Source organism: Cucurbita moschata, unplaced genomic scaffold, assembly GCF_002738365.1.
Source record: "Cucurbita moschata cultivar Rifu unplaced genomic scaffold, Cmos_1.0 Cmo_Scf00033, whole genome shotgun sequence".
Taxonomy (NCBI): domain Eukaryota; kingdom Viridiplantae; phylum Streptophyta; class Magnoliopsida; order Cucurbitales; family Cucurbitaceae; genus Cucurbita; species Cucurbita moschata.
The window spans coordinates 645,971-667,029 of NW_019268549.1; the positions used below are offsets into that span (position 1 = coordinate 645,971).

Below are 21,059 nucleotides of genomic sequence, written 5' to 3' on the forward strand. Positions count from 1 at the left end.
TATTTTGGATATTCACTCTAGCAAAAGGAAAAAAAAAAAAAAAACAATGAGGGTCAAGATGTTAACAATAAATATGTAGAAATCCAACCAGATTAATAAATCTACACGAATATTTTAAATAATGATCCTTGACAGCGTGTCCTGTAGGATAAATCCAAGCTAAACCATTGCAAAAGATGATTCATAACGAATAAGATAACCATAGTTACGTCGATAATAGACACTAGACAAACATTACCTTTTTGTGCTGGACATATATATATATTGTTTTATTATTCTAGCTCCTAATTGTCCTGGGCTTTCCTTTTTATATTCTTTCATTTTTCTATGATAAAAGTTTGGTTTCTCATTAAAAAGATAATATAGACAAACAAACTAACTTGAAAATTAAACCGATAGCAGTTATGGAAACCACAAGATTCTGCAAAAATGCAGAAAGAAAGTATGAAAACTCAAAATTCAACATTCAATTAGTTTAACTGACGATAAAGTAAGACCCCACTGGGTAGCATTTTTTTTTCAAGTTTTCGGTTTTAAAAATTGAACTTACTTACCAACAATATTTCTACCTTTTTTCTGAAAAACCCTATAAAAATCATGATCAAATTATGATAAATAAAAATAAAAATAAGCTAATAATTTAAAATTTTGTCTACAAATTTACAATAGTAAACAAAATTATTGTTAAGGGAGTACAGTACATGTTTAGAACTCTTTAAGCGCTAGAGAAGAATATTAAAATAGAGGGAACTGAAAAGGTGGTAGCTAATAGAATGGAAGGAAATAGATGCATTTTCACAATCGGGTAAGAATTAGAAATGTCTAAAGATATACTATTAGAGAGAAAAACTACATAAAAGGCCTTCTCAAAAGGGATTAGGGAAATCAACGTCCTGTAAACTTTCACTAGACTTTTTTTGACAATAGACATGCATAATTTCGAACAGAAAACAAAAAACACATGAATTCCATTCAGAAAATATTAATTCAATAACACTGAAAAAAACATGCTTGAACCTTGAGGGATGAGCACAACTTCTTCCATTCTGCAAAATCTTCAGTTTTTTCTGGTTTTAGGCTTGAAAGTACTTTGATCTTCGCATCACGGACCTGACCAAGAAAAGGATAAAATGCACCAAGTACTTTAAGAAGTTGATTAAATTATCAGCAATCTCCAAACAAATAGTCCAGGAATTTAAGGAATTCAAAAGGGAGATATAAGAAGCATAGAACACGGACCGGGGGACAACTTTTTATGGGCAAAATGGAGTACATGTATACAATAATAGTAATAAGAAGAAACCTAAGGAGCTTGGCTTTTAATCTTTTCCAGAATGGATTCTGATTGTATATCCAAGTGTGTCCAAGGTGTGTCCCTCCCATACACGTCCAAAAGAAAAAATAACAAAATATACTAGACATGTTTTTTTCATGTCGGACATTAGAGGAGAAAGGAACCAAACCAAACCAGATTAGGTTTAATCAACTTTTTAAGCTATTAAGACCGAACTGAACCGCATTGACTCAATTGCAATTTTAGGGTTTCCAACGCCATTCCTTCCCTTTAGTGTTACTTCAGCTTTTGTTCTCTCTCTCTCTCGCTTAATCTCTTTCCATCGTTGCTCCCTCCCTTTAGCAACAACGAGCCACTGTTGCTCCCTTTGGTAACAACCAGCCGCCGTTGACTCCTTTCACCATTGATTACCCAACCACATCGACTCCATCCACTGTTGATTACCCAGCAGCATTACCTTCAGTCGACAACTCAGTCGTGTCAACTCATTCTGCTGTCGATTCCCAGCTTCCATCAAAAATTTTGTTTGTTTCTCTCGGTACGAACTGTTAAAAGGGCATGAGGTAAGATTTGAACTGTTAACAGGAAGATTTTCTTCTTGCCCCAGTCTCTCTTTCTCTCTCTCTCTCTCTCTCTCTCTCTCTCTCGTTCCTTCTTGTTCTCGATGTTGGGCATTTTTATCCAGATAAGAAGATGTGTTGGGCCAGTGAGAAATATGGTTTTAGAAGGGAAGTGAGGATAGATTAGTGGGTTCTTCTTCTTCTTCTTCCTCATCACTTCTTTTTTTGGGAGTTTGATGAACTTTGAAAGACGGATCAAAAGATTGAAAAATAAGAGTGACAGAAATGAAAACTGGTTGCAGAATAAAAAAACTAGCTTGAAGAGGAATTGAGAGAGAGGGAGGGAGATCAAAGTGGAGGCAAGAGATGGAAAAAGGAAAAAGAGAGTTGACCAAACTTGAACCCAGCTCATTTCAAACTCAGGCCAGGTTGGTTTATTTTTCCGTGGAAGTCAGGTCGTTCGGTTTTGCAGGAAAAAACTAACCCCTTTTCATTCCGGTCCGACGTGTCTGTGCTTAGATGGAATTAAACGAGCAATTTTTACACATCACAACAGAAAGGAAGTCTCCTACTTATAAAAACAGGAAAAAAGAACATTATTGTAACCAAAAACTGCCTACATGCAAGGAAACACGACAAGGTAATTACTATCAAGAGATTAAAGAAAGAAGGGTGAATTTTACTTCTTTTGCTAATCAATAAAAAAAGATATTCGTGAATGGATACCTAAAAACTTTAGATATAGGCTTCGATAATTTAATAGAGGATTACAATTAATATCATACAGCATACCCTAACCTCACCCCCACAAATGAGGAGAGCATTAATCTGGAATCTAGGGGTAGAAGATTTATGACAGATTATAGTGCGCTATATAACCCTTCACATACCTCTTCCATCAGACGCTCGGAAATTGTCTTTGTCAAGGCTGGAGAAGAACCTTTACCCTTGTCTTCATCGGGCTGCCAGAAAGTACAAGGAAAAAAATCATTTTTGCTTACATCTTAGTATTTGATTGAAGGGGTAAACATGCTAAGGTAAAGTAAACAACCTTAGTTGGTGGCACTATGAAGGAAAGTTGATAATATACAGGCATCTTCCGTGAATTTTCCTTAACATTTGAACTAAAAATACCTAGCTTTGCATATGAGATAGCTCCCGACAGAACCGACCCATGAGGAGAATTCTGAAATAAATCAACAAATATTTTACTAATCCAGAAATTGTAGTAGCAAGAAGTAGCAAGAATTAGAAGGAAATAGATCACAAATAAGCCATTTGTTGTCTTCTATAGTTGGAATTTTCCTCCTGTACGTAAGCTCTCAATGAAATATTTCATACAAGGCCTCCTTTCAGTGATTCTAGGCAGCCAACTTGATACACTGTATGTGAAGTATTAAATGCTTATTTGAAAATAATGAAATAAAGAATATTATAATACCTTGGGAAACTTATCTTTTGATGGTGGGCCCAAATAGAATGCTTCTTTTTTCCTACCAAAGAAAATGAACCAAATTGAGTCTTGAACAGAGCTATTGAACAAAAGGGAAAGTTTTCACAACAGCATACCCAGGAACTAAAACTGAGGATTTGTAAGCACCATTCCCCATCATAGGACCATCAGGTAGAGAGAAAAAGCTCAATTTAATGGAATCCTATATCAAATCAAGAATAAAGTTTAGCATTTAAGTAAAATTTCCATCGACATTATTATCGATCAACAAGATTGCACAATAGGCCAATATACTACTAATACGAGCCAAGAGTTATTGTGGACTAAAATGCGGAAGAAGCTCAAAAAGCACAGACGATTGTTAAATCTGATGACAAACAATAGCAGTCCCCCCNNCCCCCCCCCCCCCCCCCCCTCCAGACAAAAAAAGGTGGGAGAAAGATATCAAAAGGCACGTGTAAATAACAAGTAAAATCATACTCATATGGGAAGTTCTAATGGAAATTTCTCTGCTTCCTATACAGGCAATTAGATCAGACAACCATCTAAGAGAGAATCAAGAAAGCAAGTTGTGGAATCTACACAAACAAACAAACAAACAAAAAGCTCTCAAAATTTCTAAGATGTTACCTTCTCGTCCAATTTTCTTTCTATAAACACCACCAACTGCTTCATTTTTTCCAGACATTGCACGTCCTCGTGCCTGGAAATCAAAGGAGATTCTAAGAGATCGAGAACATTGTAGATTGAGAACACTGTAGACTACGTTAGAACATGTCTGGACCATGAGCAAATTCTAAGCTGTAAAGATCAACGACACAAATTTGAGAAGATAGCAAATTTCTCCGTATGTAAGTTGGCGTTCTTAACAAAGGTTAACCCATATATTAATTGAACAAGTACACTTCCAAAAAACTTCCTTGTACAATGGTAATAAATTTGTCCAAATTAAATATGTTTGACTAATTTCAGACACGGCTTGGACATGGCTCTAGAAAAAAACAAACCAAAAAATTAGGAGGAAAAAATAGAGATTCTCGACTTTAATCCTTATAGTATTAGAATGACATCTTCCCCTGTCATAGCCAACTAAATCCTTCTGTATCTTTTAAGTTCAAATATCATTAATTGACTAAACTTGATAGGTTTTTAGTGAAATATTTTTTTATAGGAGAGAACTTCATTGATATATTATTACTTCAGCTTTAAAACACTTTGCACTTCAACAGAACGATCTGAAAACCAATCTAGAAACCAGCAATACATCCTAAAGACCTACGAATTAATCAGCATGTATGACCAACTTGATGTAGAGCATCGAAGCCACTTTCTTAGAGTCCCTTTGGAACGAACTTTCAAGAGCTTAAAAGAGGCGTTTCTGAGTTAAAAAATTGTTAATAAACACTTACAAAAAGTCATTCCAAACAGACCTTTAAAATACGTTTTTTGCACAACTTTGTGCATTGATCTTCCCACTTTATTCGCAAGCATAGATACATAAGTCCACTAAATCATAAGACAATATGAACTTTATTTTCAAGTGTAGATACATAGTCCATTAAATTATAAGACAATACAAACTATGAAAACTTGAAAAATACAAAGCTAGTATTGTTCAGAGAAGTATAAAAAAGATGTTCTCAAATTAGAGAGCAAAACTGCGCCATGATCTTTGCTGAAACTTATCAGGAACAAAGGAACAAAGAGCTGAGTGCAAAGCTCAAAGGTACAAAATAATAATACCATGAAAGGGGCTCATACCTTATATGCAGCTGTAAATTGTATTCTCCCTTGGGAAGTTTTTTAAACTTAGGGTATGCATCACCAGTTGCATAAATACGCTACACACAAAATAAATGAAACAAGAAAGTGAGATGATAAAAGTAAGAGAGAAATTGTAAGCCAATCCCAATTCGATATCTATATTTCTCTCTTTTTGTGGAAGTTAACCGATACTTATTCCTATTAAAATTTTGATTCAATTAGATTTCCTTTATATTTTTGTAATACTAGCCATGTATTAGGTTAAAATTTGGTTCGATTAGATTTCCTTAATATTTTGTTACACTAGCAATGTATTAGGTGTTTATATTTAGGGGAAAAAATCATTTATACTTCAAACATTGGGAGTTGAATCAACTAAAACTCAAAACTACTAATTGAATCCATTTAAACCCAAAACTTTGATAAGTGAATCAATTTAAACCTTTTATTAGTGATTTATAACCAATTCACTTGATTCTATTTTAAATCAACTGAATTTAAACCCTAAAATTATTAGTTTAAAAAAAAAAATCCTACTATAGTATCAAGAACTTTTTTTTAAATAAATGAAGAAAAATAATGAAGATAAGATGAAAAAACCACTCATATTAATGAAAAACAACTACTATTTATTTGATTCCAACATTTCTCTAATAATGTCAATTCCTGCATTTAAGAAAGCCTTGTACACTATAAATTATACATTGATAGTTTTAAAATTATACTCCAACAGAGGGTTTAAACTATTTCATTTATGAAAGTGTAGGCCTTTAATGCATACAATTATATATGTACAATTCTCAAAGTCAAGAAGTATAAATTGATTTCTTTTCTTCACATTTATTTTATTTTATTTTGTAATACTTTTTTTCTCATTGGTTAAAGTTTCTTGTATGATTGAGCGCTTGTTTCAAAATTTTCTTTGGAAAGGAAGCAAGGAGAAACTAGGATGGTACTCCATTAAATGGGATAGGGTCATCCCTGCCTATTGATGAAGGGGTTTTTTTGCGTATCATTGGTATACAACAGAAAAATAGACCTTTCACTCAAAACAGACGCATCCATTGCAGAATTTTGGTCTGTTGATTCATCTTCCTGGAATCTATGGCTTATGAATCTGAAATTAAGGAATGGGCCAGCTTATATAACGTCCTTTTACAGAATGTGCTGGATGACAAAGAGGATTATTATTGAATTTGGAATCTCGACAACAAGAGTTTCTCTTCTAAATCACTATCCAGAAACCTTTCTTCCTCAGTTTCTCAAGGTGGAGAAGTTTTATATAACAAGATATGGAAGGGTCACTGTCCTAAAAAAGTTTAGTTTTTCTTATGGGAACTTAGTTATTCATGTTTGATTACTCATGATAAGCTCCAACGCAAGTCGCCGAGCATTCCTTATTTACCAGTTGCCATATTACATGCAAAAATGGCCCCAAAACTCACAGCCACCTTTTCATTACATGTTCGTTCGCAGCGACTTTTTGGAATTTCACTTTCAAGGCTTTTGCTTGGTTGGTTTCTCTACCCAATGACATTCTCTCAGTTTCGCATACTATCCTTCTTGGACATCCTTTCAAGAAAGAGAGAGACTCTATGGCACATCACCAGCAGTTTTCTTTAGACACATTGGCTTGACAGGAATTTGTGCATCTTTTCTGATACCAATCAGGACTTTGAATTTTTTATCTCTTTGGTTATTTATACAGCTCTCACCTGGTGTAAATTGGTTCTTCCTTTTTGTAGTTATGGTTTAACTCATCTTATAGCACATTGGAAAAAAAAAATTTGTAATCCTTAGAATATATCCCCCTTGCGTAATTTGATTTTAACAATGAAATTGTTTTGTTTCCTATCAGAAAGAAAAAAATAGAAAAAATGTAACAATTTTTTTTCCCTCAAAATTCTTGTGGTTCCAAACGTACAATTACATTAGTTGTAATCTGGTCATTCCATCAAAATTTATCATTCTCCAATCTCAAGCTACGTGTAAAACCTTCCAACGCCAAAATGAAATGCAATTACCTCTCATGGCAACGCTCCGAGATTTGATATTAATTAACATAGCTCAAAATATATGAGTATGGAGTAAGCCAAACTATCTCAAGTATTATTGTGGGCTAAGCTGTCAGCACTAAATATAATGACCCAAATGCGGAATAAGTCCAACTTTCTTGTGGACTGAGCCGAACTTCCACAAGAATGATTTTTTTCTCCTTGGATCAAATGGCCTCCATAAACAATTTGATATTTTAAGTAACAACGAAAATGAAGTCGAAGTAGAAAGTACCTTATTTGCATCAGAGATCATATAAAACTGAGACTCAAATTTGTTGTCATATATCCGGTCATTAAACAATGGAATAGAAGGTTTCACTTCTGCAGCATCTTCTAATTTGAACTTGTAACTACAAAATCAGAAAAAGTGCATGAATTTTGTCTGAGACCAGAAATTTCCTTAATAAAGAAGTAATAAAGCACCCCTGTTAACTCACGTTAGAGTTAGTGATAAAATCTGTTTTCCACATGGCAATCTGTCACGATCTGTAGGCAGTGTGCAAAGTTTGGCTTCACATGGCCGATATGGAACTTTTACCTGCAAATTAGAATGAAGAGGAAGAAGATTATAACCCATATAGAATAATTAGAGAAACAAAATATACCTAACATAATCACTTCGTTCCCTCACCTTGTTCAGGATGGCCGCAGGAGTAAGTTTTTCTGATGCCAACAAAGCTTCAGCATCAATTCTAACGGGTGCTTCACTTCCATCAAGCACTATTTCATCTTTATTGGTACTAATCCCATGAAATGTTACCTAACAATTGCAGAAATTCATTGTTAATTTCCCAAATAAGTTCCCCTTTTAGATTGATTAAGATTTTTTTTCTTTTCTTTTCTTTTCTTTTTTAACGGTTAGGAATAAAAATTCAAATGATTAGATATAAATTGCAGAATACAATCACATGATGAATGTTTCCAACAAGACCAAAAAACAGAATTGCATGATCGATGAAGGTTGTCAATCTGTAAAGAGTTTTTAGGTTGGTTAAAAGTCAAACTAACCATTAGTCTTTAGATAAGCTTGCCGTTAGATGGTTCAGCTTATTAGTTAGGCTTCGGTTAGCTTACACTAGTATAAATACTAATGCTTATTTGTAAAAAAACGGGTAGATTATTATCAATAAAACTTCTTCCAATTTGTTTATAGCAATGATAAATGAAATTGAGAAGATTTTATTCCTTAGTAGGAAAAGTAGATTTTCCAGTCTTAGTTTTACTTTTTTCTTCATGAAGAATGAAATACGAGAAAAACTATAAAAAAAATAAAAATAAAAATAAAAAAATTGATAGCTTGATGGATGAACTAGAAGCATCAAAATTCAGCCGCATTACTTTCGTGTTTTATCATTCAAGAAATCATACAAATAGTTCAACCAAGAAAATCAAACTAAAATTTGAGATTAGATATTAATACAAACTCACACCTCAAAATCAACGAGGGATGATTCCCTACTTCCAATGCCACTTGACCAAAATTGAGCAATTGCTAGTTCCATAGTCTGGCCACCCACAACAGGAAAACAAAAACTTTTGGAAGCAGGAGACGAGAAAGTTACCACACTTTCCCACTTCAAAGGCCTCTTCAAGGGCAAAATCTGGAAAATGAAGATATTCTCATACATTTTGAATACATAGATAACCTGTATACAACGGATATAGTGGCTCCACATACCTGGACAGTGTCAATAAAAAATTTCCTCGTTGTGTCAAATCCTGTTGTTTGTATTGTTGCTTCAACCCAACTAGTACCACGTGGTACCTCTATAAATCTCCGTTCTATATGGCCTGAGGTGGCATATTGATGAAAAGACAAACAAATTCCAAATAAATAATCCTGTTACAGGAGAGTCTACTATTTAATAAAAGTAATAAATGATTGTTGTTGGCAAAATGAACCTGGTAGAAACGACATTCTTGGAAAAGAAACTATTGGGGGGCGATCCACCACAACTACTGGCTTTGTTATAGTTACTGGGATCCTGAAAAGAGGGCCTCGCCATGGAGCCTTGCAATCAACGCCATAGAGTTCATAGTAGTGCAGGCCATCACTAAGATTCGAAGGATCAACCACTACGCTGAAAAGAACAAGTAAGACTTCAGTCCGTTATTAACAAATCACCATTGGTGGTAAAAAGTATACTAACGTTTTAAGTGCTTTATCATCTGTTAGAAAGAAACAAAAACATCTTAGCAGGAAATGAAGAAAGGTAATTTACATATTCAGAATTAGAAATAAACACTTTTTTGTTATCATAAGTAGATTAACAAAAATAAAGTTACGTGCCGAGTGCGGGAGAAGGAAAAGGCTATAGTATGGTTAACAAAAATGAATTAGAAAGAGAAGATGACATCGTGGAAGGGGATTGGGCAGAATGGAAAAACAGGAAGTTGAGGGAGGAGAAATTGGTGGGAGAGACAGGGAAGATAAAGATAAGGAGAGAGTGAAGGAGAGAATAGAGACGTTAGAAATTGTTTATTTTTATCTTTTTATTTTTGTTATGAACAAAAACAACTGACAAACATCAAATAAATAAAGTAAAAAGAAAACAAAATAAAAAGAGAAGAAAAAATAAAAATAAATAAACAGCAAAATGAACCAGACCAAATATGGTATCTACAATGATCCTTTGATCTTTGGCTTATAGAAGCCTTTAACACCTATAAGATGCCCTGAAGGAAGTTCTTGAATTGCGCTTTGCACCCCCCCCNNNCCCCCCCCCTCCCTCCGTAGCAGCCTTTGTTCACGAGGGTAATAATCAGATCACATCTTCCCTCCATTGTTCTCGCCCTTACAAGGACTGGTCTTTTATTTAAAATGAGTTTGATTAGGCTATTTGCCTCCATAGAAGAGTAGATGATTGGGGAGGTGCTTGAAGGGTGGTATTCGATGGGAAGGTCAAGACCCATTGGGACTGCCAATAGCCCTGTGATGGCATTTGGAGGGAAAGTCCTCTTCTGATTCATTTTGTGATAGTGTGCAACATGTTGCTTGTGGTGGTATTCCAACCATAGTAAATTCTTTTGTAATTACAAATTTTTTTAATGATTATTAACCGCTACAAGTCTTTTGTAGCGTTTTGGGCCGGGTTCTCTGTCTATACTTCAACTAAACCCAAGCGATGGCCATTTGACCAATATTTGGTTTTGGTAAAGTCGTAAGATAGATATTGAAAATTCTAGTATCTTGCTTGGTCTTTTTTTGATCCGGAAAAAGTATGTCACCTATTGATTGATTCTTTCTCCGGAACCTCTAGATCCCCAAATAGGTGAGGTTTGGATTGCAGCTAGCTAGGGATTGGGGTAGGGGAGTAAAGGCATCCAATGAAATTAACAAGACAATGGGACTTCGATTCTTTCTTGTCTATCGGATTCTGTTGAGAATCAGGGACAACGTAAGCTGCCATAACCTATAACCACAAATTACCATGTAACAGAAAAAACCAACCAAATGAAAATTTAGAAACAAAAAAAAAAAAAAAAAAAAAAAAAGAAAGGAAAACAAATAAACAAGATGCAAGCTGTGTCAGAGTTGAGAGATAGACATGCACAGGAAACATATAAAAATTGTTAACTCACTTGAAGCTGCGTCCATTATGTGTGAGAAGCAAATAATCAGGAACAGTGACGACAGTTTTCTCACTGGAATGCAGCGCGATACACTCCTCAAAAGGGACTAACTCATCTAAGTTATTTGCATCTTCATGAAACTGAGGTTCGATTTGTACTGTCCACTGATAAAACATTACAAAGTTCATATATCAACTATAAGTAATCAATTTTAAAATTGGAAAGAAAGAAGTGGTCAAAGTCTTGCTCCATGCAGTATCACTCAAATGCAGTGTCTAAGAATATTTTCTTGTTAAAAAAAAGGACTAATGACAGAAACAGTCAATTACAGACTGCTGTATCATAACATGCACTTCAGGAAAGAAATGTAGTGTCTAAGAATATTTTCTTATTTAAAAACTAATGCCAGGAACAGTCAATTACAGACTGTTGTATCATAACATGTACTTCTGGAAAGAAACCGAATTATCTGAAATATCTGCACCAATTAGAAAAACGCTGGCAAAAGAAAAAAAAAAAAAAGAAAGGCCTAGACATAGCAGACCCATGTTCCAGAAAGAGAAAGAACCGAACCATATGAAAAATAACCCATTAAGCGGTGAATGCATGGGACACCATGCAAAACTCCAAACAGGCTCCTAGGTTTGAGGCGGAGGAGTAGGCCTAGTACAGCCCAGCTCATCTCTCTAGCATTCACTCCACGCTCTCATCCCAAAACGAATTGAATTTTTAGTAAAATAAGAAAATTATGTTTTACTGGTAATTTGGACAAGTAAATAAAATTTTGCTAGAATGGTCAATAAGTAATATGATTTTTGTGAACCAATTCCATTGATCAAATGAAATTACAATAGGAGAAACAACCCCAAGCCAAACAACTACTGTGATCAAAAAGAGGAAAATTTACACCTGGAGATGACAAAAAGACCTACAGTCACAAAACCTATCGTAAGATTCCTTTCATTCCATTTAGACGAGAAAACTTTATCGTAGCTGGAGTGGAGGAGAATGTGGCTTCAGGATTCTGAGCCAGTTATGGTATTCCTTCCATTATATATCTACAATGATTCCTTTCATTCCATGTAAACGAGAAAACTTCGGTGTAGCTGGAGTTGAGGAGAATGTGGCTTCAGGATTCTGAGCCAGTTACGGTATTCCTTCCATTCCAAGACATACAGTTCTGAAGATTGTCTAATGTGTTAATTGCCCAGTGGCTAAGGGTTAAGAGAGATCCTTGATGCTGCCAAGTCCAACGGAAGTGATTATGTGGAAAGGAGCCTGTGGAATCTAGATTCCATGACTCGGTGTCTGGAAAGGAGCAAAGCTGAATTGAGATAAACTATTTGTAAGCTCAGCCTATTCATCAGTTTCATCCTCCTTCAAAAACGGTCTCAGCTGAAGGTCCAACAAATCAAAACTTGATTTCCATAAGTCTGAAACAGAAGATTGTTACCAAGAGAAATAGAGATTATATGGAGGAAATGAGAGGTACCGATCCATCAACCAGCCAATTATCAAGCCACAAAGTGGTGGTGCACCGCTACCTATTTTTTGAATTTCCAAGGGCCTCTGATCTTTCTCATTTCTTCAATTTTGCAACAGATGTTGAGCTTGCTTTTGAAGAGAATTTAAAGTATGAGTAGATGGTTGATTTTATGGTTAGTTTGATACGACTTTCCGAGTGCTTAAAAACTCTCATTTTAACACTTAAAACCCTTATTTTAAGCACTTGGAAAGTAATCCAAATGCTTGAAGAATCTCATCTTCCAGAGCTCAATGGGAGGGTTATCATTGTTCGCTATTGGTTTTGCATTTTTCTTAGGGCCTTTGATATTTCATTTGTTCTTGTTTGCAGCCTCGATTATCAGCTAATTTGCAAGTGTTATTTGACCTATTTTCTTCTTCTTCTTCTTCTTTTAAGCACTTGTTGCCTTCGAACAATGAGAAGTTTGTATACTGTATTTTTTAAAATTAAAAAGGTAAGGGAAACAACCACAAAGGCAACAAAATCCAATTCACATGACGGAAATATCGAAGGTTATACTCGTCACTTTTTAGGTAGTTTTGTCCAGAAAGTAATAAATGTTCACTCTATAGTATGGTTAATGCACATAAAATAGAAAAGCTGGGTATAATTTTACTTCTCAAAAACAGTACAAACAAATCAATGGCCTCACCTCAGAACTTTGACGGCAGGCACTAGCCTCTCTTAAGTAAATTCCTCGTGTTGTGGGAGCTGAATTTAAGACATATAAGCTATATTTAGAAATTGAAAATATGAAGTATAAGATCAAATACCATTGCCAAGAAGATGGAACATGGTTGTTAAGGGACTGATATATTTTTTTCATTGGAGTCAAGAGACTGAAATACGAAAGAAATATAAGAGAAGCTAGTACCCCTAATCCTAGTAAAGATAAATATATGCGATATATTACATAACACTGTTAAGCTAGTGTTGTGTTGAGTAACACCTGCTTTAGTGCAACTATCAAGAGGATGATACATTATCAGAAAGCAATTCCTCTTTACCTTTGCTCTTCTTTTGTTTCATCTAGATCTCAACACTACCAATTCAGGACACTTACAAGAATTGACAGTTGAGCAACATAAACTTACATAATTTTCCAGATTGATTAATCTTCACTTTATACCAAACATATGGAACATTCTGGGACTTCCTTATATATTCGTATGCCCTGAAAAATCATAAAGAATGTTTCAAATATAGATAGCCTATTTATTTCTAACTAATTAGATGTCCGAGATAGGGCACAAAACCTAACTTGTCAACTTGCATGAGCCCCTGTCCAGTGGATAATTTATCTTCTGGTAAGCAACCTACCGGAATGGTAGTATTCTCAAGAGCCTTCCTCACGAGGTATGGGCTCACAGGAATGTTCTCAGCCTGCATTGACAACATTACTTAGTGACCAAGACAAGATAAAGCCATGAGAACAATAACAATAAAAAGATTGCTCATTATAAATCAAAGGAAAGACCTTCATTGCACTAATGAGTAATGCAATACCCCCACAAGCAGATGGAGACGCCATAGAGGTTCCGTTCATAAGCATTCGCCTTTGAAGGGTCCATGTAGGAACAGGAGCAACAGCAGCACCAGGAGCACTTATACAAACACCAAGATCTCCATCTGCCGTTGGTCCACGACTCGACCTACATCCCACATTTCCCAATCATAAATGGTTCAAATACTGTTGAAGACTAAAAGTCGCCTGGGAAGCTGATATTTCTTGGAGCTAATTAAACATGGGTCTAAGTGACATGTGGACTGTCAATTTTTTTATTATCTTTTTATTCTGTCCAAAAACACTCGAAGTATGAGTTTACAAAGGATATCCAACACTACCCTCCATCATAAACACCCTTAAAAAGTCTCCCATAAAACCATCATTCAAAATTCTAATTAACATAATCCATTCAGGCCCACAAAATCATAGCCACACACAGCCCAAAAGATTACAGAACATATTCCCTCACTCCTCACGAATTACATTACTGGCTTCCCTTTCCTCCCTTTCCTACATATATAATAACACTTGGTGAATTGGAGTCTGTCAGCCCAATTCCAAAAGGGAAATTTCCTCTCAAAGTATTTTTCAAATATACATTTTAAATAATTTGTCGGTTAGAGTCCATGTTTTATCAAGTCACTAAGCTAAATATCATGTTAAAAAACAGAGTGAAAAATACCAAGTATATTCAAGCCCTTCACTGGGAGCTTCAACCACACAATGAGCACCAGCAGCCATCGATGGAGAAACATAAGCACCAACTCCTATAATGCTTGAACTCGTGCCACCAGGAGCACCAACAGTATTCAAAGCTGGCCCACTATTACCAGCACTGCTCACAAATATCAACCGGTACTTGTTTACCGCCTACAATTAAAAATTAATAATATCTATAATAATTAAAATTGAAAAATTGAAACGGGAGAAACAAAAGTTATAATTATGCAAAAATAAAAAAATTTATAAAAAAATCCGGTGAGGATTTATAATATCCATAATCATTAAAATAAAAAAATTACCAAAGTTACAATTATACAAAAAAAACAAAACAGGTGAGAACAAGATCACGTCAGCTTAAATCATTGTTTAGAATTGTTACCTCATTTACAAGGTCAATAAAGCGACCATAGTCCGGAAGTAATGTCGGCTCACCATAACTCATATTTATGAGATCACATTTATGCTGCAATAATATGAATAGTGGCCATAATTAGACAGATTAACTAAAACAAGAAGCTTCTTGCCGTCCTTCACAAATTAACAAATATAATCAGAATTGCAAGAAAGTTAATTAAGTCATCTTATAAGAATGATAATGAAAAGGGTATTGTAAGGCACCTCCACAGCTGCTATCAACGCTCGAGTCAGCCCGGTTCCAGTCTCCATTGACCCTAAACGTGTGTCTCCAATTTTACAAGATATCAATTGTGCACCGGGAGCAACTCCGTTCAACAAGGGTTCCTAACAGTAATTAGATATTCAAAACAGAATAATTATTTAATAAAAAATAAAAAAAGACATGCACGTCTTCTTTAAACTCTTTCTTTTTTGAAAGACAAAAAGGTAAGATCTATTGCACCTTTGGGTGGAAAGCAGAAGCAATACCAGCAACATGAGTACCATGAGGGGAGCAATCCGTAACTATACTTAAGATATTTCCCTCATCATACACATTTACAACAAATGTACAAGCATCCAACTTGCTAAACACGCCAAACTTTCTTTCGATCCTGTCACCATAAATTTAAGACTAAAATACTCAAATTGCAAAACTGTACCCTCACACAAAATAAGCAACAGTGGTAACGTAAAATAGATGCATCTCTTTCAAAAGATGAATAAATTCAGTTAATTAATTTTAAAAAATGTTTACAACCTTAATTTATGATATTTGAAGGTTCAATTTCTCTTTGAATCTAGAACTCACTTATAATTTGTTAGTGGTACAAAGTTGGCAAGTTTTCCGGAGTCAGGATCATCCTCAAGGCTTTGTGTGTCAAGAGCAACTCTCCATACTTCTCCATCATGCCAAACAACAGCATCAATGATTGGCCCCTTGTCATCATAGCACTAATGTATAACAAAACACAATTATACGGGATGAGAGAAATTGGCGTGCAAACACATACAACCCAAAGCAATATTTTCTGAACTTCCATTTCATGTGCGACTATGTTTTTCTTATAAGAAACATTCCATTGATGAGTTGAAATTAAAAAAAATAAATAAATAAATAAAAAAACAACAACAACATGGGAGACAACTCCTCTATCCCAAGGAAATTACAAAAAATACTTCCGTTTTACCATAAGAAGAATAAAAGTTTGAACTGTGAAGTAGAGAGAAATTTTATACCAAGTGAGAGCAAAAAAAGATAAATAATAAAAAAAACTGTCAATGCACTTCTATCTTTCCCTGAAGTCATGGAAGTTTCCAAGGCTCTATCAAAAGTGAGCCATATTTTTTCTCTCCCTTCTGAAAGGAAAACCAACCAAAACAGTGACCAGCAGAACTGACCATTGGCAGTTAATATGGGATGACTAGACTTTGCCATTGGCAGTTAATATGAGATGACTAGACTTTGCCATTGGCAGTTAATATGGGATGACTAGACTTTGCTTATGCCTATTTTTAAATGAGTTCGATTTTTTTTTTTTTTTTTTTTTTTTTTTTTTTTTTTTTTTTTTTTTTTTTTTTTTTACTTTTCATACTTGGATGAAAACTTCAAAAACCAATTAGAAATCAAATTCAAATATCATAAATCAAACATATCACTTTTGAAACTTCAAGAATCAAATAGAAGCTAAATTCAAATAATAAGGACCAAAAGTGTCATTATTTAAAAATCAAGAATCAAATATAAAAATAAGTTCAAATTCCAAGAAATTAGGGATAAAAATGTATTTTACCAATTTTTTTTATCATTATTTGAATTGGTAGCTTCATTCAAAATTTTTTTTTTTTATAAATATGTATTTTCCTAAAACTAATTAATATATATCATTTTTGGAAAAAAAAAAAAAAGAGAGAACTGATACATAGCCAATAAATTAATTGATTAACTTAAGTGATAATCATGGTTTACCATACACTGATGATCAATTTCGAAATTAAGCTATGTACAATAATGATTTTGATTCACAGTAATCAAAAAGAATCACTGGATTAAGCTATGCACTCATTATGAATCAGTGATTAAACAATATAGAAATTTTTCTCTGTACTGTTTTATACTTTCGTACCATATTTAGTTATTTACATAATTTATATTCTATTTGTATCTATTAATTAGCTACTATTTTAATAAAATTTTATCTATTAGGCTAGATTTTGTATATATGTGTATGTATGTATGTATGCATGCACGTACACACACAAACCACAAAGTTAGCCTGGTTTCTAAAAAATATTTGGTGTCCCAACTAGAAAGACACAGCTGCGTTTGTGCGAGTATAAAATAAAGTTCTCGCAAATTTGAAAATTATTTTTCTTTGCCCCTTGGCCCAAGTTCGGATTACTCCATTCATGATCTCCTATCAATATGGAATGAAATCAATTTTTACTTTTTTATTGTGAAAGTAAAGAATAGACCTGTTTGCAATTTCCACGGTTCATCACACATGAGACAGAAGTTCAGAACATTAACACAAATTATCTCAAACAAATACTTACCTCAGCTTGTTTTTTAAGAATATCAACTCGGCATTGAAGGTCCTCACGTACCCTTTTCAGATTTGGGTCCTCCACCTTGGTGTGCTTCTGAAAAAAGGATGTCATAAAAGCTACTATCAAAAGTACAAAAAAAAAAAAAAAAAAAAAGCATGCAGTGCAAATGTGCAATTGTACCAATTCTGATGATTCATCCGCAGCCTATAAAATCCACTCACTAGAAAGTCTTTCAACCAGCTATGTATTTAATAAACTTCAACCTAAACTATCTACCAAAACATTTTGGTGAACCACAAAGGGACACGAGAAAATTTGAAAATTTCTCTGAAAAAAGTTTTTCGGAAAAAAGAACAGATAAAAATAACAGAAGTAAAACAAAGCAATGAGAACACACAAAAAAAAAATTTAATAGGTAACGATTTTATCAACTGACTGAATGATGATAAAAAATAAAAATAAAAAAAAACGTTTATGATTAAACTACTGTTCGAGGTGCAGAACTTCATTAGCCGTACTAATGCTAGAACAAGCACTTCAATTTTTATGCTTGGAGACCAACTACGAATACTTAATGGAAGTTAACATGAAATGGTGAAAATAAGCAGACTGTATGGTCAACAACCTGATCAAATTCATCAAGAACCTTGACAGCCTTGGCAATCTCCTCCTGGTTCTTTTCATCCCATTCCTTCTTTCTCTCTCGCTGTGCAGCAGTATGTAAAAATTTAACGGGAATTGATTAAGTTGTGTGTATAACTCAGAACCAAGCAAAACTAATATTCTTACCTTCAAACGAGAAATCAATGTGTCAGTAAATAGCTCATAGACGAATTTATAGCCCACATGCCATTCACCAGATGGGTTCTTCCACGAAGAATTGACAACCAAAGAAGCCCCTAATCAGAGTGATCAGTAAGATAAGAGTTTGAACACAAAGATCAGAAGATCAGTAAGATAAGAGTTTGAACACAAAGATCAGAAGATCAGTAAGATAAGAGTTTGAACACAAAGATCAGAAACAATAGCAAGGAAGGAGGAAAGTGTTAAACCTAAAATAGATCATAACTGTATATACTAAGATTTACTAGTTGTTATGATTCGAAGGGTTTGTTACCAAATCATAGATTTGGAATGTAATCTTCATTATAAGCATCTATAAATACATGAGGTCGTGACCCAGATAGGTCATTGTGTCATTCAATCTAACATGGTATCAGAGCATGAGCTAGAAGGGCTAGGCCAGTTTCAACAATATGACGATGCTTGCGTTCAGCAGACCCATTTTGTTGATGTGTGTGAGGGCACGAAACACGATGACCAATTCCAAGGGAACGAAAAAATGTGTTATGAATTTTCTGATATTCCCCACCCCAATCAGATTGGACCCAGAAAGAAGTACGCTCCATCCAGTCTCCAGTTCCAAAATGTTAAATAGTTGAACAGAACAGTAACAGTCAGCTACTTGGGACAAGAAAGAAAAAGAACAGTAAAATTGTTTAAAAGAGTCAAAATAGTGTAACTTGATGCAAGAACATCAAACAAAAAATCTAGAAGCATGAGCCTCTTATAAATAACCCAAGGCTATATCCTTGGAACCTCCTCTCAACTAACGCTGAGAAGCAATTAGAAAGAAAAATAAATAAATCAAACATTTATTTCAAGAATGTATTATTACGGGTAGCCAAGCAAAATTATAAAAAGGTGGCCTGGAAAATATAAATGCTCAAATTTTGATAAATAAAAAACATTGGCTGTTGAGAAAAAATCATAAGCATGAACCTGAAGCTCCAATTATGCAACCATCTGCATCGGCCTTCACCACCTTCGAGATATCAACATCGCCGCTTCCCGTACTGATACTCAAAAAAGATTTATGAATGTTGCATTACAAATTATCCCAACCATACTAATAATAAGAAGAATTAAGGACATGAGGTCGCTTCATACCAATCAAGAATATCCAATATTTTAGGCTTTCCATCTGATGTCACTTGCAATCCCGCAGCAGCAGGGTCAACACCGCTATCTGAGAAGAAACATCAAGAAATAACAACACAACCAAAATAGTCCAGTCCAGTTACAAGAATCAATCCAATGGTTTCTTAAGCTCCAACATAGAAGGAAGTGAGAGAAACACAAGAATGAATAACGCTAGAAAGAAAAAGAAAGAAGATCTCAAATCTCAAATCCAACACGGGAAAACAAATCAAGCCAAATCGTCTAGTTCATATCACAAGCCTATAATCAACCAATAATACAAAAGTAGAACACAAGAGAATACCAAAAATGGCAATCAAAACACCACGGCCATCGAACTCAGGATTAGCCTCGATGAAGCGATCAGCAGCAATTTCCTTCTTAGGCATTAAGGAGGCCAAGAACGAGGATTCAGAGAGGCTGAAGCCAGAGAAAGCACCACCATTAACGTCGCCGTCGCCACCACCAGTAGAAGGCATTGCCCTAAGACAAACTCCTCTTGGAAGAACAGAAACCCTGGAGTTTGGGGCGGTAACTCGACTGCGGATTAGTGAGCTGAAATAAGGAAGGGCAGTAGCAGAAGCAGTAGCTGAAATAGAGGACACTGAGAAGGGGGAGGGCAAAATGGGGAAATGGAGTAAAAGCGGTGCATTTTGCATGAGAATGGAAGGGTGTTATGGTAATTTGAATGGATACGGCGGAAGCGGCGGCGGAGGGACAGGTGGTGGAGGGTGAGCGGGCAGTGAGGATGGTGGAGAGTTGAAAAGTGGATTGGAGATTAGGGGAGGTTGGATGTCACGTGCAAGACAGACAAATTACGCAATCATTTTCCTATTTTGTATACACGGCTTTTATTTATTGGCTTTGACGTCGGTCATCATTAAAAATATCTACTTTTTAATTCTTTTCAACCTTTAAAAATAAAATAAAAATTTTATAACTTCTGAAAATATATATTTTTCCGTTTTTTTTTTTTTATTACTAATAAATCATTTATATTTCTGTATATTTATTAACTTAAATTAATAAATATAAATTTTATACTCCCCTGAAATATATTTAAATTTACTTTTAAATTTTTTTAAAAAAACTCAAAAATAGATTTATTTGTTAGTATTTTATTTCAAAAATCTTTTTAAAATTTCAATGTTTTAAAATCACTTTCAAAATTTTAAAATTCAAAAGTATATTTTATCATTAATTAATATTATATTTTGAAAAAAAAGGTTAAAAATATGAAAACCATTTATACACCACACAAATTATCTCACTTTTGTTCAAATTTTTTTTTTTTTTTTTTTTTTTTTTGAACCATTGAAACTTATATTAACCATAAGACTATTTTTTAAGCTTTTAAAACTTTTTTAAAATTATTAATGAACGCTTTAAAAATCAAAAGTATTTTTTAGTTTATGTTTTTAAACATAAAGGATATTTTTTTAAGATTTTATTCAAAGTTTAGAACCTTTTGAAAATTTATAAAGTAGATTCGTGTAATTTTTTATTCTTTTGAAACTCATTTTGTTCAGTTTCAACGACAAAGTCAGAAAATTTGTTTTTTAATTCGAAAAAAAAACATTAATAATTAAAATGCATTATTAAATAATTATTATTATAACTTCTAATTAAATTAATAATCAATTACAAATTCAAAATTAGTTTTAAGGGCATACAATA

General features: G+C 34.2%; 1 protein-coding gene across 1 annotated transcript in view; it reads right to left on the minus strand.

Annotated features, from left to right (window-relative positions):
* LOC111430230 (tripeptidyl-peptidase 2) overlaps nucleotides 1-20,166 on the minus strand; it is a 20,726-nt gene extending 560 nt beyond the window's left edge. Inside the window, exons 1-30 of the mRNA XM_023066398.1 lie at nucleotides 19,687-20,166; nucleotides 19,353-19,431; nucleotides 19,185-19,258; nucleotides 18,192-18,301; nucleotides 18,028-18,108; nucleotides 17,409-17,495; nucleotides 15,664-15,806; nucleotides 15,316-15,466; nucleotides 15,075-15,197; nucleotides 14,836-14,919; nucleotides 14,416-14,603; nucleotides 13,704-13,878; nucleotides 13,488-13,609; nucleotides 13,321-13,400; nucleotides 12,879-12,937; nucleotides 10,711-10,865; nucleotides 9,031-9,209; nucleotides 8,807-8,919; nucleotides 8,559-8,729; nucleotides 7,760-7,888; nucleotides 7,566-7,666; nucleotides 7,361-7,478; nucleotides 5,069-5,148; nucleotides 3,938-4,010; nucleotides 3,424-3,509; nucleotides 3,296-3,347; nucleotides 2,906-3,040; nucleotides 2,745-2,816; nucleotides 1,018-1,110; nucleotides 3-17 (exon numbers count right to left, since the gene is read on the minus strand). Coding sequence (XP_022922166.1) covers nucleotides 3-17; nucleotides 1,018-1,110; nucleotides 2,745-2,816; nucleotides 2,906-3,040; nucleotides 3,296-3,347; nucleotides 3,424-3,509; nucleotides 3,938-4,010; nucleotides 5,069-5,148; nucleotides 7,361-7,478; nucleotides 7,566-7,666; nucleotides 7,760-7,888; nucleotides 8,559-8,729; nucleotides 8,807-8,919; nucleotides 9,031-9,209; nucleotides 10,711-10,865; nucleotides 12,879-12,937; nucleotides 13,321-13,400; nucleotides 13,488-13,609; nucleotides 13,704-13,878; nucleotides 14,416-14,603; nucleotides 14,836-14,919; nucleotides 15,075-15,197; nucleotides 15,316-15,466; nucleotides 15,664-15,806; nucleotides 17,409-17,495; nucleotides 18,028-18,108; nucleotides 18,192-18,301; nucleotides 19,185-19,258; nucleotides 19,353-19,431; nucleotides 19,687-20,041 — 3,483 coding nt within the window. The 5' untranslated portion in view covers nucleotides 20,042-20,166. The remainder of the gene's footprint in view (nucleotides 1-2; nucleotides 18-1,017; nucleotides 1,111-2,744; nucleotides 2,817-2,905; nucleotides 3,041-3,295; nucleotides 3,348-3,423; nucleotides 3,510-3,937; nucleotides 4,011-5,068; nucleotides 5,149-7,360; nucleotides 7,479-7,565; nucleotides 7,667-7,759; nucleotides 7,889-8,558; nucleotides 8,730-8,806; nucleotides 8,920-9,030; nucleotides 9,210-10,710; nucleotides 10,866-12,878; nucleotides 12,938-13,320; nucleotides 13,401-13,487; nucleotides 13,610-13,703; nucleotides 13,879-14,415; nucleotides 14,604-14,835; nucleotides 14,920-15,074; nucleotides 15,198-15,315; nucleotides 15,467-15,663; nucleotides 15,807-17,408; nucleotides 17,496-18,027; nucleotides 18,109-18,191; nucleotides 18,302-19,184; nucleotides 19,259-19,352; nucleotides 19,432-19,686) is intronic.
* Nucleotides 20,167-21,059: the final 893 nt, after the last annotated feature.